Source organism: Rhinoraja longicauda, chromosome 3, assembly GCF_053455715.1.
Source record: "Rhinoraja longicauda isolate Sanriku21f chromosome 3, sRhiLon1.1, whole genome shotgun sequence".
In the NCBI taxonomy this organism is placed as follows: domain Eukaryota; kingdom Metazoa; phylum Chordata; class Chondrichthyes; order Rajiformes; family Arhynchobatidae; genus Rhinoraja; species Rhinoraja longicauda.
In genome coordinates, this window is record NC_135955.1 from 74972665 (window position 1) to 74997078 (window position 24414).

The window sequence follows — 24414 nt, forward strand, 5'->3', positions numbered from 1 at the left end:
CGAGAGGCAGCTGATGTTGCTGCTGCCGTGTTACTGCTGCTGCCACTGTTGTTGCTTTTAGCCACTATTGTTGCTGCTGCCGCTGTTGCTGCTGCTGCCGCTGTTGCTGCTGCTGTCGCTGTTGTTGCTACTGTTGCTTTTGCTGCCGCTGTTGCTTCCACTGTTGCTGCTGCTGCCGCCGCCCGCGGCCCGTGCCTGTCAGCCCATCTCCCGTCATGCCCCTCCCGGCCTCCCTCCCCCCGCCCCTCGGTGTGCGGCTGACGTCACCGCCAGTCAGCGCCCGGCCTCAAGTGTGAACGCGAGTCATGGCGCTGATGTCTGCCGGCAGGGAGATAGTGTACGCCAAATAAAACTCTTTGTCGGCAGCCAAACGGACGGAGCGAAAGGGAGAAGGGGACAAAAAGAAAGGGGGAAGTAGAAGGGGAACCCCCTGAGACAAGACAGTAACACTCAAGGAGAACAAAAAAAATAACAGACGCACCGGGTGAGAAATCGTCCTTCCTTCCTTCCTCCTCTCCCTCTCCCTCCCCCTCCGTCCGTCCGTGTCGGAGTCGCCGGCAGAGCCGCGGCGGCGCGCGGAGTGAACGTTAGTTAGTTCTCCGGGCTGACGTTCGGCCGCCCGTGGGAGCGGCGCGAGCGGGCAGTTCGAAAGGGGGAAGGCGCTGGGTCTCTGTCTCTCTCCCTCGCGCGACCGCGCACATTCCATCAGCGGCTGCAGGCGTTGCTGTTGCTGCAACGAGCGGCCGATCCACTGGACGGGTGGAGAGGCGGGCTGGCAGCGAGCGGGCGACCCTGGCAGCGCGCTAGGCCCAGGCCTGCAAATGGATATACAGAGTGGCAGTCCCGCTGGCCGAACCACAGGCGCTTTGTTGTTCACCCAAGGCCCAGCGCTCAACCGTCCTGAGATGGGAACAAGCCGTACTACAAGACTGTACTAGTAGGCACTCGCAGAAAATTATTGTTTTTCCTCCTTTTGGAGATTTTTCACTCCCCACGTCTCTCTTTGTCTGACATGTTCACTCCCCAGGACTAAGTTAATCCGTGCTGTTTTTTATGTTCGATGACGTCCGAGTATGGGTCCGGTGTTTCCCGGCAAAATACACCATTTACGTGAGACGGTAATGGAATGGTGGAAATGACATTACAATGCGGTCATGGGGTTTGATTAACAAGATTGTCTTTTCGGTCAACGTTTATGGTATAAGTAACAGTAGGAGACCACATGGTGATCTCACTCAGTTTAAAAACGAAAGTAAGACAGTGAAAATCGATTGAATGCAGGAAAGAACAACATTTTGTTTTCAAATTAATTTTAATTGCTTTATGATAGGTCCATTCCCAATGGATATAGGCGACCTGATTTTTGCCAGCCAGTAATAACTATGTCGTAGTGTTCGGTCCATATTTATCTGTGATTTGGATAACGCTAGCTTTTTGCGATCGTAAGGGATTGCTCAATACTTGTATTTCTTTCCCTGCAGAAACGTGGGGCACGTATTTGGCGACTAAGCAGAAGTACAAGTGTGGGCCGATAGGTTTTATTTCGGAGCGGGATCTTGGCAGTTTAAGCTTGTGAAGATTCTCATCTGATACTTAAATCTGCAAATGGAAGGTCACGGTGACGAGGATAGCGTCAGTAACAGCAGTGGAGACTCAAGGTACTTAAAGCTTTATCATGACTACGCAACAGAACTTGAGTTATTGCGCTGCGAGAGTACTAACACATTTTAGTGGCATTTCCTGGTGGATTCTGCATATAAAAATGGGAATGTATTTCTCCCACCCCTGGGTCCAATAATTTGAACCGTCTACTACAGATTTTACAATAATATTAGAAGTGGGATTTTAGTGTTAAAGCTAACAAGAGATTCAATCTTCAAAATGGGTCTCCCACTACATTCAAGATTCAAGATATCTTTCTATCTCTGTCCTGCCCACTCCCCTGACATCAGTCTGAAGAAGACTCTCCACCCCAAACGTCACCCATTTTTTCTCTCCAGAGATGCTGCCTGTTACTCAAACTGAGTTACTCAAACATTTTGTTTCTAACTTCAAAATGAGAAAGTTCCAAATATTTTGTGTTCAAAGGTAGAAATAGCCTCATGGTTGGTACTAGACAGGCAGACAGTCTGGGAAATTAATCTAGAGAAACAAGTTTAAATTCTGCCAAGCCAATAGAGAAACTTAAAATAAAATAATTAAATGGAACATAAAACAGTACAGCACAACAAGCTCTTTGGTCCACAATGTCTGTGCCAAACATGATGCCAAGACCATCACATCTACATATCCCCATATCCCTCCATTTACGGCATATCCATATGCCTATCTAAATGCCACTAACATACCTGGTTCAATCGTTACCGCCGGCAATGTTTTCCATGTACTCACCACCTGTGTAAAGAAAACTTGCCATGCTCATCTGTAAACTTTGCCCCCCCTCACCTTGAAGTTATGCTCTCATCTGTTTGATTTCCCCCATCCTGGGAAAAAAAATTCTCACTGTCTACCCTATTTATGCCTTTCATAATTTGATATACTTCTATTAGTGTCTCCGTAACCTCTGGTGTTCCTGAGTAAACAATCCAAGTCTATCTAACCTCTCCCTAGTGCTAATGCCTGCTAATTCAGGCATCATTCCGGCCTACCAGATTTCCCGGTTGCGAAGCACTTGAACTCACCTTCCCATTCCCACACTGACCTTTCTGTCCTGGGCCAATAGACAATAGGTGCAGGAGTAGGCCATTCAGCCCTTCAAGCCAGCACCGCCATTCAATGCGATCATGGCTGATCACACTCAATCAGTACCCCGTTCCTGCCTTCTCCCCATACCCCCTCACTCCGCTATCCTTAAGAGCTCTATCCAGCTCTCTCTTGCCACCTCCATTGTCAGAGTGAGGCTAAATGCACATTGGAGGAACAGCACCTCGTATTTCGCTTGGGCAGCTTACAACCCAGCGGTGTGACTATAGATTTCTCTAACTTCAAATAACCCCTGCATCCCCTCTCTCGCTGTCCTTCCCCTTTCCTCGTCATTGTACTAGTTTCTGTCTGTTTAACTCATTATCAACAGCTCCACAGCTAACAATGGACCATTGTGGGCTCCATCTTTCCTTGATCATTGTTGCTTTTTGCACATCTTTCATTCATTTGTTCCATTTACCTTCTATACCTCTCATTTCCCTTTTCCCCAGACTCTGTCTGAAGAAGGGTCTCAACCCATTCCTTTTCTCGCTGAGTTACTCCAGCTTATTGTGTTTATCATCATTCTGGTAAACCTCCTTTGTACCCTTTCCAAGAAATGCAAATAATACTCCAAATATGGCCAAACCATAGTCCCATAAAGCAGCATCAAGATTTCCAGACTCGTGTTCTCAACGCAATGACTTATGAAACCAAGCATACTGTATACCTTATTTACTATTGCAACTACCTGTGTTGCCACTCTCAGAGAGTTATGGACTTGCATCCCATGATCCCTCTGTACATCATTGCTGTTAAGGGTCATGCCATTAATTGAATATTTTCCTCCTCCATTTGACCTCAAGTGCCACACATCACACTGGTCACAGACCTCCAGCCAGAATTTTGTAATTTCCCCACAATTGTTGGCATCTATCAGGAAGCCAGTTCTGAATCCATACGACAGGTCACTATTAATTCTGTACATCTTAATCTTCTGCATCAGCATGCCATCGGGGACATTATCAAATGCCTTATTAAAATCCACGAAGCCAACATCCTGTGCATTACGTTCATTAATTCCTTCGGCATCTCCTCAAAATACCTGATCAACCTGCTGTGAACAAAGCCATGCTGCCTATCCCCAATTAACCCATTCTCTTCCATATGGGAGTAAATCCTCTCCCAAAGAATCTTTTCCAATAGTTTCCCCATTGCTGATGTAAGGCTCACCGGCCTATAATTCCATGGATTCACTCGACTTCCCTTCTTAAACATTAACTACTCTCCAGTCCTATGGAGCTCTTTCTATGGCTAGCGATCTCCGTCAAGGCTGCCGCAATCTCCTCTCTTGCCCCTCAATAACCTGGGATAAATTCCATCAGGTCCTGGTTATTTATTCATCTTATGCTGTTTAAGAGCCCAAACAGCACCTCCTTAATTTTAAACTGCCCTTGCATACTAATATTCTAAACACCCATTTCACTGTCCTCCATGTCCTCCTTGGTTAAAACAAATGCAAAGCACAAACTCCCTTCTTTATCCTTGAGTGGTCCTACATTCTCCACGGTTATCTTTTTAATATAGGTGTGATTTTCATTAATCATACTCGCCAAATAAAAGTAGAATTAAAAATTGGACGATAATGATGGTCATGCAGCCATTGGATTGTCATAAAACCCACCTTGTAAATGAAGAAATCATAAAAATAAACGACTTCATGTTTCTTATAATTTGGCATAACCTTCCAAGCATATTACGCACAAGCATTTTCACATTCTATCTTATGTAGAATTACCACTGTTTTGGTTTCTGGACAGAGTCCATATAGCAACCATTAACAGGTGAAAAATTGTCTGGGGCAGCAGGCAAACTGCCATAAAACTTTCAGGAGGCATTTGGCAATGAAGGTTAATTTTTCATTCGGCAGCATCTGGCTATATATTTTTTCCTGAGTTCTGACATCAATCCTTTGGCAGCATGTTTCAGTTGGTCATCAGCGAATGGAGGATTGGCCTTGTGCACTTTATGATATCTAGCACAAGGCCAGTTCATGGCATGAGAGAATACAAACTATTAAAATGAATGAAATGGAAACTTTTTCTGAATTAATTTTTTAATGTGAGTTTGGAGAATTTGTTATTAATGAGCTTTCATGGTGTATGTACTTAGTATGACGTTTTGGTCATAATGCAACCGGTCACTACTAACTCGCTGGAGAAGAGAATTTGTATGAAGGTTTATGTTTCAGTATTGCAATCAGGAAATATCCTAAACCCAAAATTTAATACTTGTCAGTTTGATTTAATTAACTCGCACCTGTTTTACTTTGGATGCAGATCATCTTCACTTCAAAATAAAGTCCATTGCTCTTGGCATTTAAGGGAAAGGATTTTCACTACTTATACAGGTCCACCATTGATTTTCCGACAACTGGTTGTCCAGCCACTCTTTAATTGGGACACGTTTCCCTGAAAATGTGCCTCGACCAGGTGGCTGATCGCAATCCTGTCGGGGCTTGTGTGCCAATCAGTGGGCTGAATTTGCTGCTTGCGGCCAGGGCTCTGGAACTCTGACCTGGACCCGCGGAGCCAGCAGATCTATTCCCATAGCTTCCATGGCCGACTTTACAGACCGATATGTCAGTCCCCCCCAAGGCTGTTACCTCTGTTGGTCTTGCAAAACGGATAATCCAGAAAGGCTCTAGAACCAAGGGTGCTGGAAAATCGGTGGTGGGCATATAGTATTTTGTTTTCAAGCTTTGGTGTCATCATGTGCTGCCACGAGTTGAAAGTAAATTTTTATCCCTTTTCAGTTGATGAAATGTTGTACTTTTGACAGATGTGTTCTCAGAAGGCAGAAGTAAAACCTTTTTTGTCAACATGTCTCCTGGTGAGGCATTGGTTACACTCTGGAGTATTCCAATTAAACACACAATACTTCGCAGGCACTGCTTTTTGATAGGAATGCACAGAGAGAAGGCAAATTTGGTTTTGTTTATTCAATCAAAAATCATAGACACATGAAATGTTGGCCTTCGTAACAAGAGGAGTTGAGTATAGGAGCAAAGAGGTCCTTCTACAGTTGTACCGGGCGCTGGTGAGACCGCACCTGGAGTACTGTGTGCAGTTTTGGTCTCCAAATTTGAGGAAGGATATTCTTGTTATGGAGGGCGTGCAGCGTAGGTTCACTAGGTTAATTCCCGGAATGGCGGGACTGTCGTATGTTGAAAGGCTGGAGCGATTGGGCTTGTATACACTGGAATTTAGAAGGATGAGGGGGGATCTTATTGAAACATATAAGATAATTAGGGGATTGGACACATTAGAGGCAGGAAACATGTTCCCAATGTTGGGGGAGTCCAGAACAAGGGGCCACAGTTTAAGAATAAGGGGTAGGCCATTTAGAACGGAGATGAGGAAGAACTTTTTCAGTCAGAGAGTGGTGAAGGTGTGGAATTCTCTGCCTCAGAAGGCAGTGGAGGCCAGTTCGTTGGATGCTTTCAAGAGAGAGCTGGATAGAGCTCTTAAGGATAGCGGAGTGAGGGGGTATGGGGAGAAGGCAGGAACGGGGTACTGATTGAGAGTGATCAGCCATGATCGCATTGAATGGCGGTGCTGGCTCGAAGGGCTGAATGGCCTACTCCTGCACCGATTGTCTATTGAAACTGCAGATGCTATAATCCTGAGCGAAATGCAAAATGCTATAGTAACTCAGCGGGTCAAGTAGCATCTGTGGAGGGAATGGACAGGTAACGTTTAGGGTTGGGACCCCTCAGAGTGATGACGTCTGTCCATTCCCTCCACAAATGCTGTTTGACTCGCTGAGTTCCTCTAGCATTTTGCTTTTTGTTCAAAAATCATGCTGGCCATATAATTAATGACCACTTGGCTGATGTGTATTGATGTAATTGTAAGGGATATAGAGCTCAAACTAGAACTTGTTATGAAGTCTTCATTTTCAGGAAAGAAAGAGGATAATTTATGGTAGCACTAAATTCTATATTGTATAGAGCTTAAATTAAAACTGCCATTAAGACAAATAATTATGTGTGAGACCTTTGTACTCTATCTGGTTGAGACCTAATTGTTCACGGTTGGTTTTTCTGTTATTCCTTACTTTTGCTTTTTAGCATTATTTCCATAATATTTTGTTTTATAAATGTCATCCAGTTTCAATATCTGTTTGTTTTGGGGTCAGAGAACAATAACTGTGATATTACTGTATTTTCTCTCCCACCTCTTATCCATCATTTATGACGCTGGTTTATTCTATCAAAAAACAATTAGCAATGTTTCGATGCAGTGTACTAGGTTGATCAAGGCAACTAAATAGGATACCATTGAAACATCTGAACAAGTGGAATTACCGAGCTTAAGAAATTACAGCACAGAATTGGGCTATTTTGTTTAACTGGCCTACTTTGGTTCTGATGTTCCTTACAAGCTATATTAGGCTATATTTTCCAATATCATCTTTTAAATACTCTTTACCTTGATTCATTCTTGTTGGAAAGTTGCATGTTTCACTGACTCCCAGTAGTAAAGAAGTTTCTTCTGAATTTCTTGTTGGAATTCTGCAGTATCTCTAAATTACGAACCTACTCGTCTAACGTCCATTAATACATAGCAGAAATTTCCTGCAACCAAAGATTTGGATGGCAAAGACAAAGCCACCAACTTGCTTCCATAACGGCAACTCCATCTCTTTCTCTTAAGGAGATGCTGTACAATCAGGTTATAAGTGATCTCAGGTTAAACTTCAGACGATGCAGTCTTGTAACATTGTGCACCCAGATCCTGTCTCGGGTGATCTATCACTCGTAAAACCACAAAGTCTTTTTCTATTTGGCTAGCCCAGCAAGTTCCCAATCTGCCTCTCTCATTTTTTCCTGTAAAAATCTGAGGCCATTCTAAATCTGTGTTGCTATCTTAACTAGTCACCTGGCACATTCCAATCACCTGCTCTCTATATTGCAACTTGTTTTTAAAATATCACACTGGTTTTCAAATCCTTTATGGACACAACCTGCTGAAGTAACTCAGCGGGCCAGGCAACATCTCTGGAGAGAAGGAATGGGTGATGTTTTGGGTCGAGACCCTTCTTCAGACTGATCCTTTATCCTTCAGACAGACCTTTATCCTTCTCCCTTTTTTACATTCCATAAATTCAAACTTGACTATTTTTGAATTTAACTTCACTGTTTGCAGCTTTCAGATGGAACTATCCCCTTGCCCCCTCACACTTTTCTCCATTTGTGAACCTAGATCTCTTTTAACACTCCTTAAAACATATATCTTTGACCAAAATTCTCAAATAAAACATCTTGGGACATTTTACTGGGTTGAAGGCACTACATCAATATTATGGCACACAGTTTCCTATTGCAAAACATGCCAACGCATTTCATGTTTATTCTGTCAAGTCTCCAGAACTTTAAGGCTTGGATCATCCTTTAACGTTTTCCTTTTTATAGATTATTTTCAAGTTTGTGACTGGAAATGTCATGGGGTGAAAAGTTGGGCTGATTTGCATTGAGGTTTGGCTCTGCTTGAATATCTAGTCCAATAATATGATTGGATTAAAACTATATTTTAATGAGCTGATCTCTGAAATTACATTGCAGCCTCAAACTTGCTCCATCATAACTGCATTACATAATGTGAATGGCTGGATTATTTTTGTGACTGGTTGTGAGCATATCGGGAATAGTTCCAGAACTTCTATTTTCCAATCAGTAAAAGGGAAATGTATTACTTAAGTTCTGAGAGAATTCTGTTATACCCCATCATCCACTGACTGGGAAGCAGTAGTGATTGGAAAATATTTCTTGAAACGTGGAGATTTAGTTTAATAGATTGCCTTGTGTAATAGTTTTCTCTCCTGTTCATTTCTTATTGATTTTGTTCGCAATTGAAATACGGTCAAGAAAAAGAATGCAGACCTCAATGAAACTTGAATTGCGTTTATCATGAGTTTTGAAGATAAATAGGTACATGTTTAGGTGTTGGAACTATGCATAAATGGGTCATAAAAATACATTTAGCTAATTGTTACCTCTCTTCTAATTGTTATGTTACCTCTGGTTTGTGAGGCATCTATATGTACATCTAAAGACAGTGTGATATACTTCCATGTGTAGTTGCTCTGTGGTTGCAATCTCCTGAAATGATAATCTATTTCACTCCATCCCAAGGTGCTTCCATGTACTCTTACTTTTAACTGTACCCCATTTTGTTATCATTTACATTGTCTGCTCTGAGCTTTATCCAAACTGCAATTACTGGTTTACAAGAAAAGACACAACGTACTAGAGTAACGCTGGGTCAGGCAACATCTCTGGAGAACATGGACAGGTCGGGATCCTTCGGACCAAAACATTGCCTATTCATATTCTCGGGAGATCCTGCCAGACTCGCTGAGTTACTTCAGCACTACGTGTTCTTTTCAGACAAACTCTTAAACAGGCAAGGCATGGAAGGTAGCGTCCTAAGATAGGGAAATTGGGTTAGTGTGGATGGGTAAAAAGGTCAGCATGGGCTGGGGGGCCTTTTTCCGTGCTGAATTACTTTAGAAGATTCATGAAATGCCATTAATGTCATGTATATGAATGTTCATAAACATGAAAATGTTGTAAAGTAGCACACAATAGACCTATAGTAAAATTGATGTCTGCAAGATACCAGTAACAGTGGTTGGAATATTGGTGGAAAAAACAAGGCAGAGAATGATTCTTGGAATGGAATGGAATACTTTGTCATACGTGACAAGGCACAGTGAAATTCTTTGCTTGCACACCCAGGGTATTCATCCCAAACAGAAGAATGCAGCATTATTCTTTGGAGATTGGTATTAAGATATTAATGATTTGCTCTTTTGATATACAAAGCAAGTTTGAAGACGGTAGAAGGAAGTGTAATGAACAGTGATGAAAATATAAAATTAAACTGCAGGTGGGAAGCGGAGATGAAATGAAGAAAAGCAGAAAAAAGTGCAGATGCTGGAAATGTGAAATAAAAGCAAGGCTGTTGAAAATGGTTGGCAAGTCAGACAGCATCTATGGAAAGGAGAATAAAGTTTGTGACATGCAGACAGCTGAGAAACCCTTCTGCAATTACATTAGAGTTCATCAGAGAGGTCAGGATGCATTTTACCCCCACAGTGGATTGTTGTGCTCTATGGCTCTTCTAGACAATTCAATAAGCATTTGAAGGGAGAAACAAAAATCAGAGGGATAAGAGCAGAATTGTGTGAATAATTGCTCGCTCAACTAAGCAACTTGTGTTGGCCCTGGGTGTTGAATGGCTGCTTTGTGTGGTTTTTCTTTTGAGTATGCAATTAATCTCAGGCTATTTCTATCAATAATACATTATTGAACTAATCTCTGTGGACATGGCCTTGGTTCTACTCTGGTTCTGAGATGACTGGTGAGGCAGTAATGATAACCACAGAATCTTCCATGGGAGGTGTGGGTAGTACCTAATTGAACAAGCAGATGGGAAGATTGTGACTCGAGGTGTACTCCTGCTAATACTGGACTTGTGCTCCAGACCAATCAACTTGGGGTTCTTCTCCCATCCCAAATGCTCTTTCTCCATTTTGAAGGTCTTGAGTTTGGGATTCCCATAAAATTTCCTTTAAAGGAGGTTTTAAGTCCACATTCTTGAACCTTTTCTTGCCAGAACATAGAATAAAGTATTTCAAGAGTTGGTTGGTATTTAAATGATATAGCCTACTCTGTAGAGTTAACTTCAGTGTTGTTAGGGCCTTGCCATTGGGGATGTTGGAGAAACAGTACCAGTAGATCTGAAGGAGTTTGCAAAGATGGTCTTGATCGTGTATTCTCCACTAATGGTGGACAGCCACGGGTAATTGAAATTTTCAAAGCATTTAGGAGGGCTCCAGGATACTACATTTTGTGCAAGGTTTGCCAAGTTCAAACACCCTTATCCTGAATTGGCCAAAGACTGCTGGTACACAGAAGGTGATGGCAAAATTCATCATTGATATCTGCCTTTGCACAAGATGATGGTTGTACCTCATTCTTCGGGATCTGACTGCGAATCTTACAGGACATATTTGTAGAGCAGGGAGAGGTGGTATAGGATCTTTTTGTATTGTGGATGTTGTATTTTGGTCCATCCTCTTGTTTGTTTCAGGGAATTCCTCAGAGTTTAGCCTTCAATCATGCTCAAGCATCATGTGCAGTCTGATGACTAAAGTTAGAATAACCCAGGTTTTGCAGTATAGTTGCTATAGATTGAACAATTACCTATTTGCCCAGAAAGGTTAACTCACAGAGCTTGTGGAAAATGATATGCAGCAATATGCAGGGGTTAAAAAAATAATCAAAATCAAGTTTATTCAGAGTGAAAACATCGACAAAACAAAAACGGTGCAAAAAAAAATTCCAACATTCTCAGAGGCTATATATACATTTGCATCGTATTGAAATGTTCAAAAAAATTTACATGGCACCCTTGCCACTCATGTGGCCCCCTGGGATGATATCCATCCCCTCATTTGAGGGGCATCTCCAACACACCCTGCCCCCCAATGTGCAGCAGCAGCAGTGGAAGGACCCTAGACCATGAGCGTTGGCTGCCCCAAGCTTCAGTGCATCCCTCAGCACGTACTCCTGGAGTCTGGAGCAGGCCAGTCGGCAACATTCCCTGACGAACATCTCACTCTGCTGGGAGGTCAACAAAGTTTGGGCAGCCCAAAGAGCGTCTTTCACCGAGTTGGTGACCTTCCAGCGGTATTTGACGTCCGTCTCTAAATGTGTCCCTGGGAACAGTCTGTATATCAGAGTCCTATGTTATGGAGCTGGTTGGGATAAACTGCAACAGGGACCCTTACAATCTTCTCCAGACTCTGTATGCAAATCCGTACTCTGCGAAGAGGTGGGCAGCCGTCTCCTCTTCATAGCAAACGTTTTGAGGGCAGCATGCTTGGGGAACCACACCACAGGATCCATGGAATCATTTCCCTGTGCTAAACACTGCCTGATATGTGGTCAAATGTGTTGGTCAAGAAGAGCCTTTCCACAAACGACAGATGGTGCGGCAATGTTCAGCTGACAGGCACATTGTGGCATCTGTGCCAGACCATCCTTCCCAATACCGGGAACAGGTAGAACCTCAACGGGTAGTGACACTGTGCCCATGTGCTTTGGCTCCAGATATAACCTGATTCAGCTGCACACGAAGGTGGCATCAGGTTGAGGGCAACATTGGGCACACATTTGCCCCCATTATCTACTGACGTGCCTTAGTGTCAGGGCTTTGACACAGTTATGCTTGACACTGGGCTTCTCTGAGATTGGCTGTGTGGTGAGCCTGTTGTTGGGAACATGGCATGCATTCCACCGTAAAGCAAGTAGAAGGTAGAGATGACATTTTTAGGCAGATAAATTTGATGTATATTCTCTACATTTCCCTGGTTGGAGTCAAAAACATTTGTGAAATTAAAGAGATATTATGGCTGGTGCTGCTTCCTGTATTTCTCTTGGAGTTGTCATGTGTAGAAAATCGTCCTCCGTGCCTGTAGATGAAGGGAATCCACGTTGTCATTTGCTGAGCAGCTACTTGGTCTAGTTTTGTAGTTTAGTTTAGAGATACAGCGCGGAAACAGGCCCTTTGGACCATCGCGTCCACGCCGACCAGCGATCCCCACGCACTAACACTATTCTATACACTCTAGGGACAATTTACATTATACCAAGCCAATTAGCCTACAAACCTTCGTCTTTGGAGTGTGAGAGGAAACCGGAGCTTCCCGGAGAAAACCCACGCTGGTCATGGGTAGAACGTACAAACTCTGTACTGATAAGCACCCATTGTCGGGATCAAACCTGGGACTCTGCTGTAAGGCAACAACTCTACTGCTATGCCTCCGTGCCACCCAGTCGTTGGGAAAGGGGGTCTAGGTGGAACCTGGTGAATCAATTCATGTGGGAGAAGGCCCACTCTCGGTAATTACTGCAGTCGGCTTTGTGTCCTTTACTGAAGATGATCACAATTGTGATGTCCCTGCAAAACGTTGCATACTGCTTTTCTACTCTGGTGTGGGCGGTGAGGTTGTGATAGGTGATTGTAACTCATTGCTGAGTTTTATTACTTAGCTGAGGTGCAGAACGCTTTAGAGACATCGTTTTTAGTTAGCATATGGCCTTCTCAACTTTGCCAGTAAGGAGTTGCTGTAAATTTGGATTAAATAGGCTCCTGTGTGATTGAATAACTGATGGACAGAATCCATGTTTTGGAGGTCATTGACTGTCTTTGATAAATTCACCTGTTATCTGCTCTGATGTATCATCAAGAGCTGTCACATCTCTCGGCAACACTCGGCAAGGAATGACTGACCCTGATGGTGTACGTGGCTGCATACTTGCAACCTATGCGGACCAATTGGCTGGAGTTTTCGTGGACATCTTCAAGCTCTCACTGCTGTCCAATGGCCTCACATACTTTAATAGGATATCCTCCCTTTGCAGCTGGATACGACTTCCTTATTGGGCATATCTTAATCAAAGCAAATTGACAACTGCACTCCTCACTACTCTATGCCCTATATCTATGAATGTGTATACAGTTGCAGGTCTAACATCTTTAAATTCATCGATGAAACTGCTGTCAAATAATGGGTAAGATCGAGTCAGAGTATGGAAAGGAGGTCATTAATCTGGTTGAGTGGTGCTATAATAATAATCCTGCTCTTAATGTTAGCAAGACTCGGGAGCAATTGGTCAGGAAAGTAAAGCAGAGGAACCATGCACCTGTCTTCATTGGCGGAATAGGGCTGGAGAGAGCCAACGGCCTCAAGTTTTGGATGTGCACATCTCTGATCTCTCCTGGGCTGTGCACATTGACATTACAAAGGAAATACATTTACTTCCTCATATATTTGAGAAGATTTGGCATGTCGTTGAATACGCGATTGAACATCTGCGGGTGCACAGTGGAGAGCATGTTGATTGGCTGCATCATGGCCTGATTTTGTAATTCAAACACTCGAACAAAGAAGGATGCAGAAAGTGAACAGTAGTCAGTCCATCATGGATATCGACCTCCACACCATCTTAGGGATCTACATGTTGTACCACATACTTTGGCTTGCACTATCATAGTCTGATATACTAGGAATAATTGATAATTTATTGTATAGTTATTTGTTGTGCTGTTGTGTTTAATGTGACTAAAGCTGCAGCTAGTAAGATTTTTATCGTTCCGGTCTCAGTGCATATGCTGGTTACACTCTTGACTCTCGGTGAAGCTTGCACTCCAGGAAAACATTTTGTTTGGGGTTAATAAGTTCCTGAATTTCGAGTCATTCTCATTGCATTGGTCTTGGTTGTACTTGGAAAAGAAGCTAAGAGTCTCTTCCCAGATGCTATTGGTTTATTGTCATATGTACCGAGGTCCAATGAAAAGCTTTTGTTTGCATCCTATCCAATTAACTCGGGTAATAATATAAATAGTGCAATCAAGCTATACACAAGTACAACAGGTAGTGCAAAGAAAAAAATACCAGAGTGCAGAATATAGTTTTACAGTATTGTAGTGTAACAGTTACAAAGTCCAACACCTGCAATGATGGTAGATTGGAAGAATAGGACTACCTCCTAACTTATGGGCGGACTGTTCAGTAGCCTGATGCCTTGTCAGTCTGGAGGTACATGTTTTCAAGCTTTTGAGTTTTTGAGAGGGAAGAGAGAATGACAGGGTCCTTGATTACTTGCATTGGCTGCTTGTGGCTGTGCGAGGTGTAGGTGGAATTGATCTTGAGGATTCTGGTCTGTGTAATAGGTGCTAGTTTTAGTGTATTCAAGGCAGTCCTTACACTGGGCTCGGTGGCTCCTTTTAACTTGGAGTCGACAGGTTGTCTGTGAAGTGCTATCAAAGAGATACATTTTGTGTGTTCCTAGATAGCTTCAGTATTGATTTTCTCCCCTGGCTATATTTCAGTCGACACTGATGTTTTAAAATCGTGTTAATGAAGAGAATGAAATGGGCTTGAGTGTTGATCAGTCTAGTAGTTATTGGCTGCTATCCTGCTGTGAATGCTGCAATTTCTCACTTGGAAGATAATAGGTGCCGGTGCTTGGGTAAGTATGTTGTCTTGAGGTCACACTTGTTCCATAACCGTATTCCAAATATTTTGTAAGACATGAAGATGTCCTTCACTATTCACTCCTGGCCAACGTTACCTTGCCAGAGAATTGCATCTTCAATCTTGGCACTGAAGTCTCCCAGATGGATCAGTTTGTGATCCATCTGTGATGTAGGTTGGGGTTCATACCTCTGCAGAATTGGCCCAGATTAGATTATGCTTCAAAATATACTGTAAATAGCCACAGAAAGAAGAAAATCAATGCTTAGTTGGGTCACTATTATTTTACTAACTTGTAATGCTTGCAAAAATATAAACTCATTGTCATAATTAAAACTTTTAATAAGTAAAAAGGTTGAACAGTGTCAGAGTTGTACAACACAAAAAACAGGCCCTTTGACGCACCAGTTCTATGCTCACCATTTTGTTCATCTACACTAATCCGATTTACACATATCCTTCAATGCTTTGCCTAAGTACACAATTTATACACAGTAATTGTATTTGCTTTCAGCACATTATCTGGCAGCAAGTTTCAGACCAACTACACCATATAAAGCAGAAAATAAAAAATCCCCTTTAAACTTCCTTCCTCTTAATCCTATGCTTTTCGAAATTCCTTGCGTGGGAAAAATATTCTGACTGTCCACCCTATGACTCATATTTTATACCTGTATTTGATCACTTTTTGTGGTAATACATTCCATTCTATGTCAGCAAGACAGATTTTTAGGGCAGTAGACATAGTCTATGATGGCTGCAGCAATGCCTTTGATAAGTTTATGCATGGTAGGATAGAAACATAGAAAATAGGTGCAGGAGGAGGCCATTCAGCCCTTCGAGCCAGCACTGCCATTCATTGTGATCATGGCTGATCGTCCACAATCAATAACCCGTGCCTGCCTCTCCCCATATCCCTTGATTCCACTAGCCCCTAGAGCTCTATCTAACTCTCTTAAATCCATCCAGTGCTTTGGCCTCCACTGCCCTCTGTGGCAGAGAATTCCACAAATTTACAACTCTCTGGGTGAAAAAGTTCATTCTCACCTCAGTTTTAAATGGCCTCCCCTTTATTCTAAGGTTGCTCTTGATTATGACTAGAGGTAGGTTGGGTACTTTTTTGTCATCTACATTAACAATTACGATGAGAACGCACAAGTTGTGATTAGCAACTTTGCAGGTGATACTAAAATAGATGGTATCATGGAGAGTATATATTTCTTAAGCACTACATTAGAATCTTGATTAACTGCATAAATGGGCTGGCATATGGAGTTTTGCATAGAACAGTACTGCACAGCAATAGACTCTTGAGCCCACAATGTCTGTGCCAAAAATGATGCCCAACTGAACTAATCTCCTCTACCTGCACCCTCTACCCATAACCCTCCATCGCCTACATATTCATGTGCCTATCTTAAAAACTGCTTAAGTGCCACTGTTGTATCTGCTTCCACCCCTGGTAGCGCATTCTAGGCACCCACTGCTCTTTTTTAAAAAAACTCCCTGCACATATCCTTCAATTTTTTTCCATCTGATGTTAATGTTATGCCCTCCAACCTTTAACATTTCCAACCAGCAGAAACAGGTTTTAACTGTATGCTCCCTGCCTCTTAATTTTTTTAATTTCTATCAGACCTCCCTCAACCTCCGACACTCCAGAGAAAATCATGCAAGTTTGTCCCATCTCCTTTATGGGGAATATCCTCTAATCCAGGATGTATTCTGGTAAACCTCTTCTGAACGGTCTCCAAAGTGTCCACATCCTTCCAGTAATGGGGCGACCAAAACTGCTCATAATATTCCAAACGCGGCCTTTATAAAGCCGTACTTTGACTTCCTGGGTCCTACAGACCTCCCGATCCTTCTGAATTTGGCGGAAAGTTTCCGCTTTCTTATTTCATTTCCGCGATTCCGATTTCACCTCACATTTTTCCGCAAAACACATACCTCACCGCTCGCCTCAAGCCGCTGGCCTCGCCTCGTCGCTGGGCCCCGAGTCGCCGCGTAGAGCGGGGAAGGGGTGCGGGGGAGTGGGGGTCGGGGGGGGGGTGGAGGAAGGGAGGGTGGGAGTGGGGTATGGGTGGGGGGTGGAGGGGGGGTGGGATGGGAGGGGGCGAAGGGGTGGGGGTGAGGGGGAGTGGAGGTGGGGGGAGTAGGCGGGAGTGGGGGGAGGGTGGGAGTTGGGGGGGAAAGGGTGGAGAGGGGTGGGGGGACATGGACTGTTGTGATTTGCTGTTGAAGACCACTGGAGCAAGTTTGTCTTCAATTTAGGTATGTGCATTTTTAAATGAAACCCTTCCTTCATAACTTAGTCATACATTTTGTGTAAGGAAAATCCAAAATAGAGAAAACAAAACAAAACAACTTTTTCTTTGTGTTGTAAAAAGTATTTCTGTTCAATAACCTTTCTATAAATAGCAGAATATACTCATGATAGGCCTGACATTGTACATGTAGTCCAAGAACTACAGACTGTTGGAAATAATAGTCGTTTTTCACACGTGAATGTAGCGCAACACGTACGCGTATTTGGCGTGCATGCTTTTTTTTCTGAAAAGTTGCATTACACGCCATATTATGAATTTTGATGTAAAATTCTGAATTTTGGACATCAAAATTCTGAATTTGTAAAATCAAATGTTGGGAGGTTTGTTCCTATATGCAATGCCATGACTAATAACTCGAATAAATGTAGGTGTTGCATTTTTGGAAATCAAACAAGGGTAGTGTGTAAACAGTGACCAATCCATCACTGTGGGGGTCCTTGGAGCACGAGTACATAGTTCCCTGAAAGTGTTTAGGAAGAAACTGCAAATGCTGGTTTAAACCGAAGATAGACACAAGAAGCTGAAGTTAGAGAAATCAAATTTTATCGTTGGGTTGTAAACTGCTCAAGCGAAATGCAGTGCTGTTCCTCTAAGTTGCGTTTGACCTCACTCGTGACAATGGAGGAGGCCCAGGACAGAAGGGTCAGAATGGGAATGCTGTTACCCTTTCTCAGAACTTAGTTGTGGGCAAGGTTAGACTGCTAGGACTTCATTTGGAACAGACTGAGGGGTGATCTTTTAGAGGTGTATAAAATAAGGAAGGACATAAGGTGAATGCAAAGTCTTTTCCCCCCATAGTTGGGAAATTAAGAATTGGAGGGATTATGGTGTTGATTTATTATTGTCATTTGTACCGAGATGCAGTGAAATACTAAGACGAGAAAGGAAAAAATCAAGAGGAACCGAGTGACAACTCTTTCAGAGAATGGTAGGTATATAGAATGAGACACCAGAGGAAGACACAAAGTGCTGGAGTAACGCAGTGGGTCTGACAGCGTCTCTTGAGGATGTGAATAGGTGACATTTTCGATCGAGGCCCTTCTTCAGACTGATTGTAGAAGGGGTGAAGAAAGCTGGAAAAGCTGGCAGGTAATAGGTTAATACATGTGGGGGGGGGGGGGGGGGTGATATGCAGATGATTGGACAAAGTCCAGAGTTGAAAAGACAGAGATGTTAGACAAAAGGAGTTGCTGAATTGTGAAGCTAGAGGAATGAAGGTCTTTCCTTCCCATGCTATTCATCAGACTCATTCGTGTTGCTGCAAAACTTGGCTGCTTTAGTTGCTTTCTTCTTTGGGTACATCCCCAAACTGTATCCAAAACTATGTTAATTTAATGACATGGCCAAGTGTTCAGTACCAGAAAAAGTACAATAGACTCAAGATAAATGAATGATTGCATTCTTTTGTGATACACTTGGGAAAGTGAATATTGATAATTGTGGTAACAATGCAGGTATATTAAAATTAGAGTGAAATTGTTTTCTGGAGGCAAAGATGAGACTTTCAGTATGCATGTTGCCTTTACCAATGTAGGAATGAGATATCTCAAGATGGCTGATGAGAATTTGGAAAGGAAGCAGGGAAATCCAGTTATTATTGTCATGTCAAATGAACCATAATTGGGAGGATTGAAGGACCTGTTGGAATTTGTGTTAACTTATTTGACATCTCAACACTATTTTTCCCGCCATATTACCCCATGTCCTAATTTGTCTGTACCCTGAAATCGTTTGACCTTGGTTTTTGACGCAATTACTGACTCAGCTCCAGATCTCTACAGGGATGAGAATTGCAGAGATTCACCACTCCTTGACGTGATGAAATTTGTGTTTTAGACAATAGACAATAGGTGCAGGAGTAAATCATTCGGCCCTTCGAGCCAGCACCACCATTCAATGTGATCATGGGTGATCATTCCCAATCAGTACCCCGTTTCTGCCTTCTCCCCATACCCCCTGACTCCGCTATCCTTAAGAGCTCTATCTAGCTCTCTTGAATGTATTGAGAGAATTGGCCTCCACTGCCTTCTGAGGCAGAGAATTCCACAGATTTACAACTCTCGGACTGAAAAAGTTTTTCCTCATCTACGTTCCAAATGGCCTACCTCTTATTCTTAAACTGTGGCCCCTGGTTCTGGACTCCCCCAACATTGCAAACATGTTTCCTGCCTCTAAAGTGTCCAATCCCTTAATAATCTTTTATGTCTCGATAAGATCCCCTCTCATCCTTCTAAATTCCAAGTGTATACAAGCCTAGTCACTCCAGTCTTTCAACATATAACAGTCCCGCCATTCCGGGAATTAACCTAGTAAACCTACGCTGCACGTCCTCAATAGCAAGAATATCCTTCCTCAAATTTGGAGACCAAAATTGCACACAGTACTCCAGGTGCGGTCTCACTAGGGACCTGTACAACTGCAGAAGGACCTCTTTTCTCCTACACTCAACTCCTCTTGTTATGGCCAACATTCCATTGGCTTTCTTCACTGCCTGCTGTACCTGCATGCTTCCTTTCAGTGACTGATGCACTAGGACACCCAGATCTCGTTGTACGTCCCCTTTTCCTAACTTGACACTATTCGGATAATAATCTGCCTTCCTATTCTTACCACCAAAGTGGATAACCTCACACTTATCCACATTAAACTGCATCTGCCATGCATCTGCTCACTCGCACAACCTGTCCAAGTCACCCTGCAACCTCATAGCATCTTCCTCACAGTTCACACTACCACCCAGCTTTGTATCATCTGCAGATTTGCTAATGGTACTTTTAACCGTTCATCCAAGTCATTAATGTATATTGTAAATAGCTGCGGTCCCAGCACGAAGCCTTGCGGTACCCCACTAGTCACTGCCTGCCATTCTGAAAGGGACCCATTTATCCCCACTCTTTGCTTTCTGTCTGCCAACCAATTTTCTATCCATGTAAGTACCCTACCACCAATACCATGTGCTCTGATTTTGCCCACTAATCTCTTATGTGGGACCTTGTCGAAGGCTTTCTGAAAGTCAAGGTACACTACATCCACTGGCTCTCCCCTGTCAATTTTCCTAGTTACATCCTCAAAAAATTCCATAAGATTAGTCAAGCATGAGGACCTCTTTTCTCCTACACTCAACTCCTCTTGTTATGGCCAACATTCCATTGGCTTTCTTCACTGCCTGCTGCACCTGCATGCTTCCTTTCAGTGACTGATGCACTAGGACACCCAGATCTCGTTGTACGTCCCCTTTTCCTAACTTGACACTATTCGGATAATAATCTGCCTTCCTATGAGGTTGCAAGGCATGATGAGATAGTTGCTTAAGGAGGTGACTCTAGAAATTGTGGACGCATTAGTGATTATTTTTCAATGATCTATAGATTCAGGATAAGTTCCTGTGGATTGGAGGGTAGCTAATGTTATCCCACTTTTAAGAAAGGAGGGAGAGAAAACGGGAAATTATAGACCAGTTAGTCTAACATCAGTGGTGGGGAAGATGCTGGAGTCAATTATAAAAGTCGAAGTTGCAGAGCAATTGGATAGCAGTAACAGGATCGTTCCGAGTCAGCATGGATTTACGAAGGGGAAATCGTGCTTGACTAATCTACTGGATTTTTTTGAGGATGTAACTAGGAAAATTGACAGGGGAGAGCCGGTGGATGTGGTGTACCTCGACTTTCAGAAAGCCTTCGACAAGGTCCCACATAGGAGATTGGTGGGCAAAATTAGAGCACATGGTATTGGAGGTAGGGTACTGACATGGACAGAAAGTTGGTTGACAGACAGAAAGCAAAGAGTGGGGATAAATGGGTCCCTTTCAGAATGGCAGGCAGTGACTAGTGGGGTACTTCAAGGCTCGGTGTTGGGACCGCAGCTATTTACAATAGACATCAATGACTTGGATGAAGGGATTAAAAGTACCATTAGCAAATTTGCCGATGATACAAAGCTAGGTGGCAGTGTGAACTGTGAGGAAGATGCTATGAGGTTGCAGGGTGACTTGGACAGGTTGTGTGAGTGGGCGGATGCATGGCAGATGCAGTTTAATGTAGATAAGGAGAACTGTGCCAAGTCGTTCTCTCCTGAATGACAGACTTCCTATTCCAGTAAACAGTCTGGTGAATCTTCACTGTAGTCCCTCAATAGCAAGGAGACCAACATAGCATTTTTTTCTCCAGATGTGGTCTCACAAGTATCCTTGAAACATATAAGATAATTAGGGGATTGGACACATTAGAGGCAGATAACATGTTCCCAATGTTGGGGGAGTCCAGAACAAGGGGCCACAGTTTGAGAATAAGGGGTAGGCCATTTAGAACGGAGATGAGGAAGAACTTTTTCAGTCAGAGGGTGGTGAAGGTGTGGAATTCTCTGCCTCAGAAGGCAGTGGAGGCCAGTTCGTTGGATGCTTTCAAGAGAGAGCTGGATAGAGCTCTTAAGGATAGCGGAGTGAGGGGGTATGGGGAGAAGGCAGGAACGGGGTACTGATTGATAGTGATCAGCCATGATCGCATTGAATGGCGGTGCTGGCTCGAAGGGCTGAATGGCCTACTCCTGCACCTATTGTCTATTGTCTATTGTCTATATAATTACAATAATATATCACAATAATATATCATCACAATTGTCTTCAAATTTTTGCAGTGGTGACCAACATGCAATATGCTTTCCTAATTGCCTGCTGCACTCTGATGTTTAATTTCAATGACTTGTGTACAAGGATGCCCAGATCCTATTGTTCATTTTCTTATATTGGATATTGTTCTAGTTTCCTCTTGCCCAGTCACTAAGCTTGTGTCCCTGTGTCCTCTAATCACAATCTCACTTAGTTTTGTGACAAACAAACTTGTAGTATTAACAGTATTACATGTGATCCCCATGTACAGGTCAACGTTGTAGATTGCGAATTTTGAGTCCCAAGTATTAATCCTTGTATTCCCCAACCAAAGTCTGTCACTTTTAGTTTTAATTTAGAGATACTGTGTGGAAACAGGCCCTTTGGCCCACTATGTTGGCACCGACCAAAGATCCCCCGCACATTAACACACACACACACACTAGGGACAATTTACACTTGTACCAAGCCAATTAACCTACAAACCTGTACGTCTTTGGAATGTGGGAGGAAACCGAAGATCTTGGAGAAAACCCACGCAGGTCACGGGGAGAACGTACAAACTCCGTATAGACAGCACCCGTAGTCTGGATCGAACCCGGGTCTCTGGCGCTGCAAGTGCTGTAAGGCAGCAACTCTACCGCTGTGCCACAGTGCCGCCCTTGTGAAGGACCCATTTGTTGCTATTGTATCTGTTAATTAGAACGATCACTGTATTGACCAACCTTTTGTCTGGTATGTTAGTGCGAGCTTTCTGGAAATCCAAACATGTTCTATCCCTGGGTCATCCTCCTCTACTCTGCTATCTATATATAGCAGAGTAGAGGAGGAACATGTATGTATATAAGTTAAAGGAGCAGAATTAGGCCATTTGCCCTATCTTCTACTCTGTCATTCAATCATGGCTGGTCTATCTTTCCCTCGCAATCCCATTCTCCTGCTTTCTCCCTATAACTCCTGACATTCATACTAATCAAGAATCTGCCAATCTCTGCCTTATAAATATCCATTGTCTTGGGGCTCCACAGCCTTCTGTGGCAATGAATTCCACAGATTCATCACCCTTTGATGAAAGAAATTCCTCCTCATCTTCTTTCTAAAGGTACGTCCTTTTATTCTGAGACAATGGCCCCCGGTCCTAGACTCTCCCACGAGTGGAAACATCCTCTCCACAACCACTCCATATGTCACCAAAGCATGCCAATAGATTAGTTAGTCAAGAACTCCAATAGATGGTCATAACTTCATGCTGACTCTGTTCAATCATATTATTATCTTTGAAGTGTCTTGATATCACACCCTTGATTGTAGATCACTGCATTTTCTCAACAATTAACATCACAGTAACTAATCAAGGCTTCCTCTCACCTTTCTTTCCAGCATGCTGGGGCACATTTGCTACTCTCTTCAATCCACAGAACCTGTTGCAGAATTTTAAAAAAACTATAGAAGATAGTAACTTGCGCATCTATTATCTTTGGAGCCCCCTCTTTAAAATCTGTGGGATGTTGATTAACATTTTTTGGGATCATTAACTTTCTAATTATATTTCTATTTGTAGATCTTTGTTTCTTGCTAGTCTATCTTATTCTACTTTTTTAATCAATTTTATGGTCATCCATTGGTGAATTCTAGAGCTTTTACATCCCCCGTGTTTACTATCATTCTGGTAACTTAAGCCTTTTCCTTTTATTTAATGCTATTCTTAATTTCTTTTGTAATATATAGTTTAACCACATTTCCTGTTTTCAAATGGTGTTTATTTCTTTGAATGATTGTTGTTGCCTGTCTACTGTCATAACGTTTAATGTATTTTCCCAATTCCTTTCAGCCATCCCACCCCCTGATACATTCATACATTTTTTAAATGTTTGAAAACCCTGGTTTGGGTTTAAACTACATCACTTTTCAACTTGATTTTTGAAATTCTGTGAAGTATGTTGCTCTTTCCTTGTGGTAAACTTTAGTTTGCTCATCAAGAATTTATCTCCCTCTGCCTTTCAAATATTGAAAGGTTGTTTCCTTAAAGGGCATTGGAAGCAGAATTCCAAAGACATGGCCCTTTCAGAGAGAAAGATTTGCACGGTCTCGTAAATAAATGAATGACCCTTATTTTTATCGTTTTAGGTTTTGCCAAAAGAGAAACTATTCCTCTCCACATTCGCATTGTCAAGGCTCTTCAACATCCTGCTTGTTTTAGTCATCTCAGAGCTCTAAAATAAAGTGGTGCAATCTTTCCTCTAAAAGGTCATGAGTCTTTGGAACTTGCTTCCTCTAAGGTGATGGGAGCAGAATTTTTGGAATCTTTGAATATTTTTAAGGCCGTGTAAGAATATTTTTAAGGCTGTGTAAACAGGAATGCAAGTAAATGGGAATTGGTAAAAAGGAACGTAGAGATCGCAGTCAGATGAGCCATGATCGTCTTGATTGGCAGAGCAGGTTGGAGAGACCAGATGACCACTTCATGCTTCTTCATGATTCAATGACAGTAATTTCTGAATTGGCCTTGGAGCTAGAGCTACATGCACATTGACATAGAAATGGATTTGCAGAATGAATTGGCAGGCATTCATTGTACAGCCATAGAGGTGGTAAATTTGTAAACCAACAGGATTGCATTAGAAAGACCGTAAAGAAGTGAAATGAACATAAATGCAATCAAAGCAGGCAGTATTGTACAGACCAGAT

The 24414-nt window shown here is 42.6% G+C and overlaps 1 protein-coding gene across 4 annotated transcripts in view; it reads left to right on the plus strand.

Moving 5' to 3' along the window:
- Positions 1 to 285: 285 nt before the first annotated feature.
- chd1 (chromodomain helicase DNA binding protein 1) overlaps positions 286 to 24414 on the plus strand; it is a 129393-nt gene continuing 105264 nt past the window's right edge. For 2 of the 4 annotated variants that reach the window (XM_078396434.1, XM_078396437.1), the window contains exons 1-2: positions 286 to 484; positions 1482 to 1658. In XM_078396434.1, the coding sequence (XP_078252560.1) occupies positions 1606 to 1658 (53 nt within the window). In that variant the 5' untranslated portion in view covers positions 286 to 484; positions 1482 to 1605. Of the gene's footprint in view, positions 485 to 596; positions 938 to 1481; positions 1659 to 24414 lie in introns of those variants that run through there. The other 2 variants (XM_078396436.1, XM_078396435.1) reach the window with 2 other exon arrangements.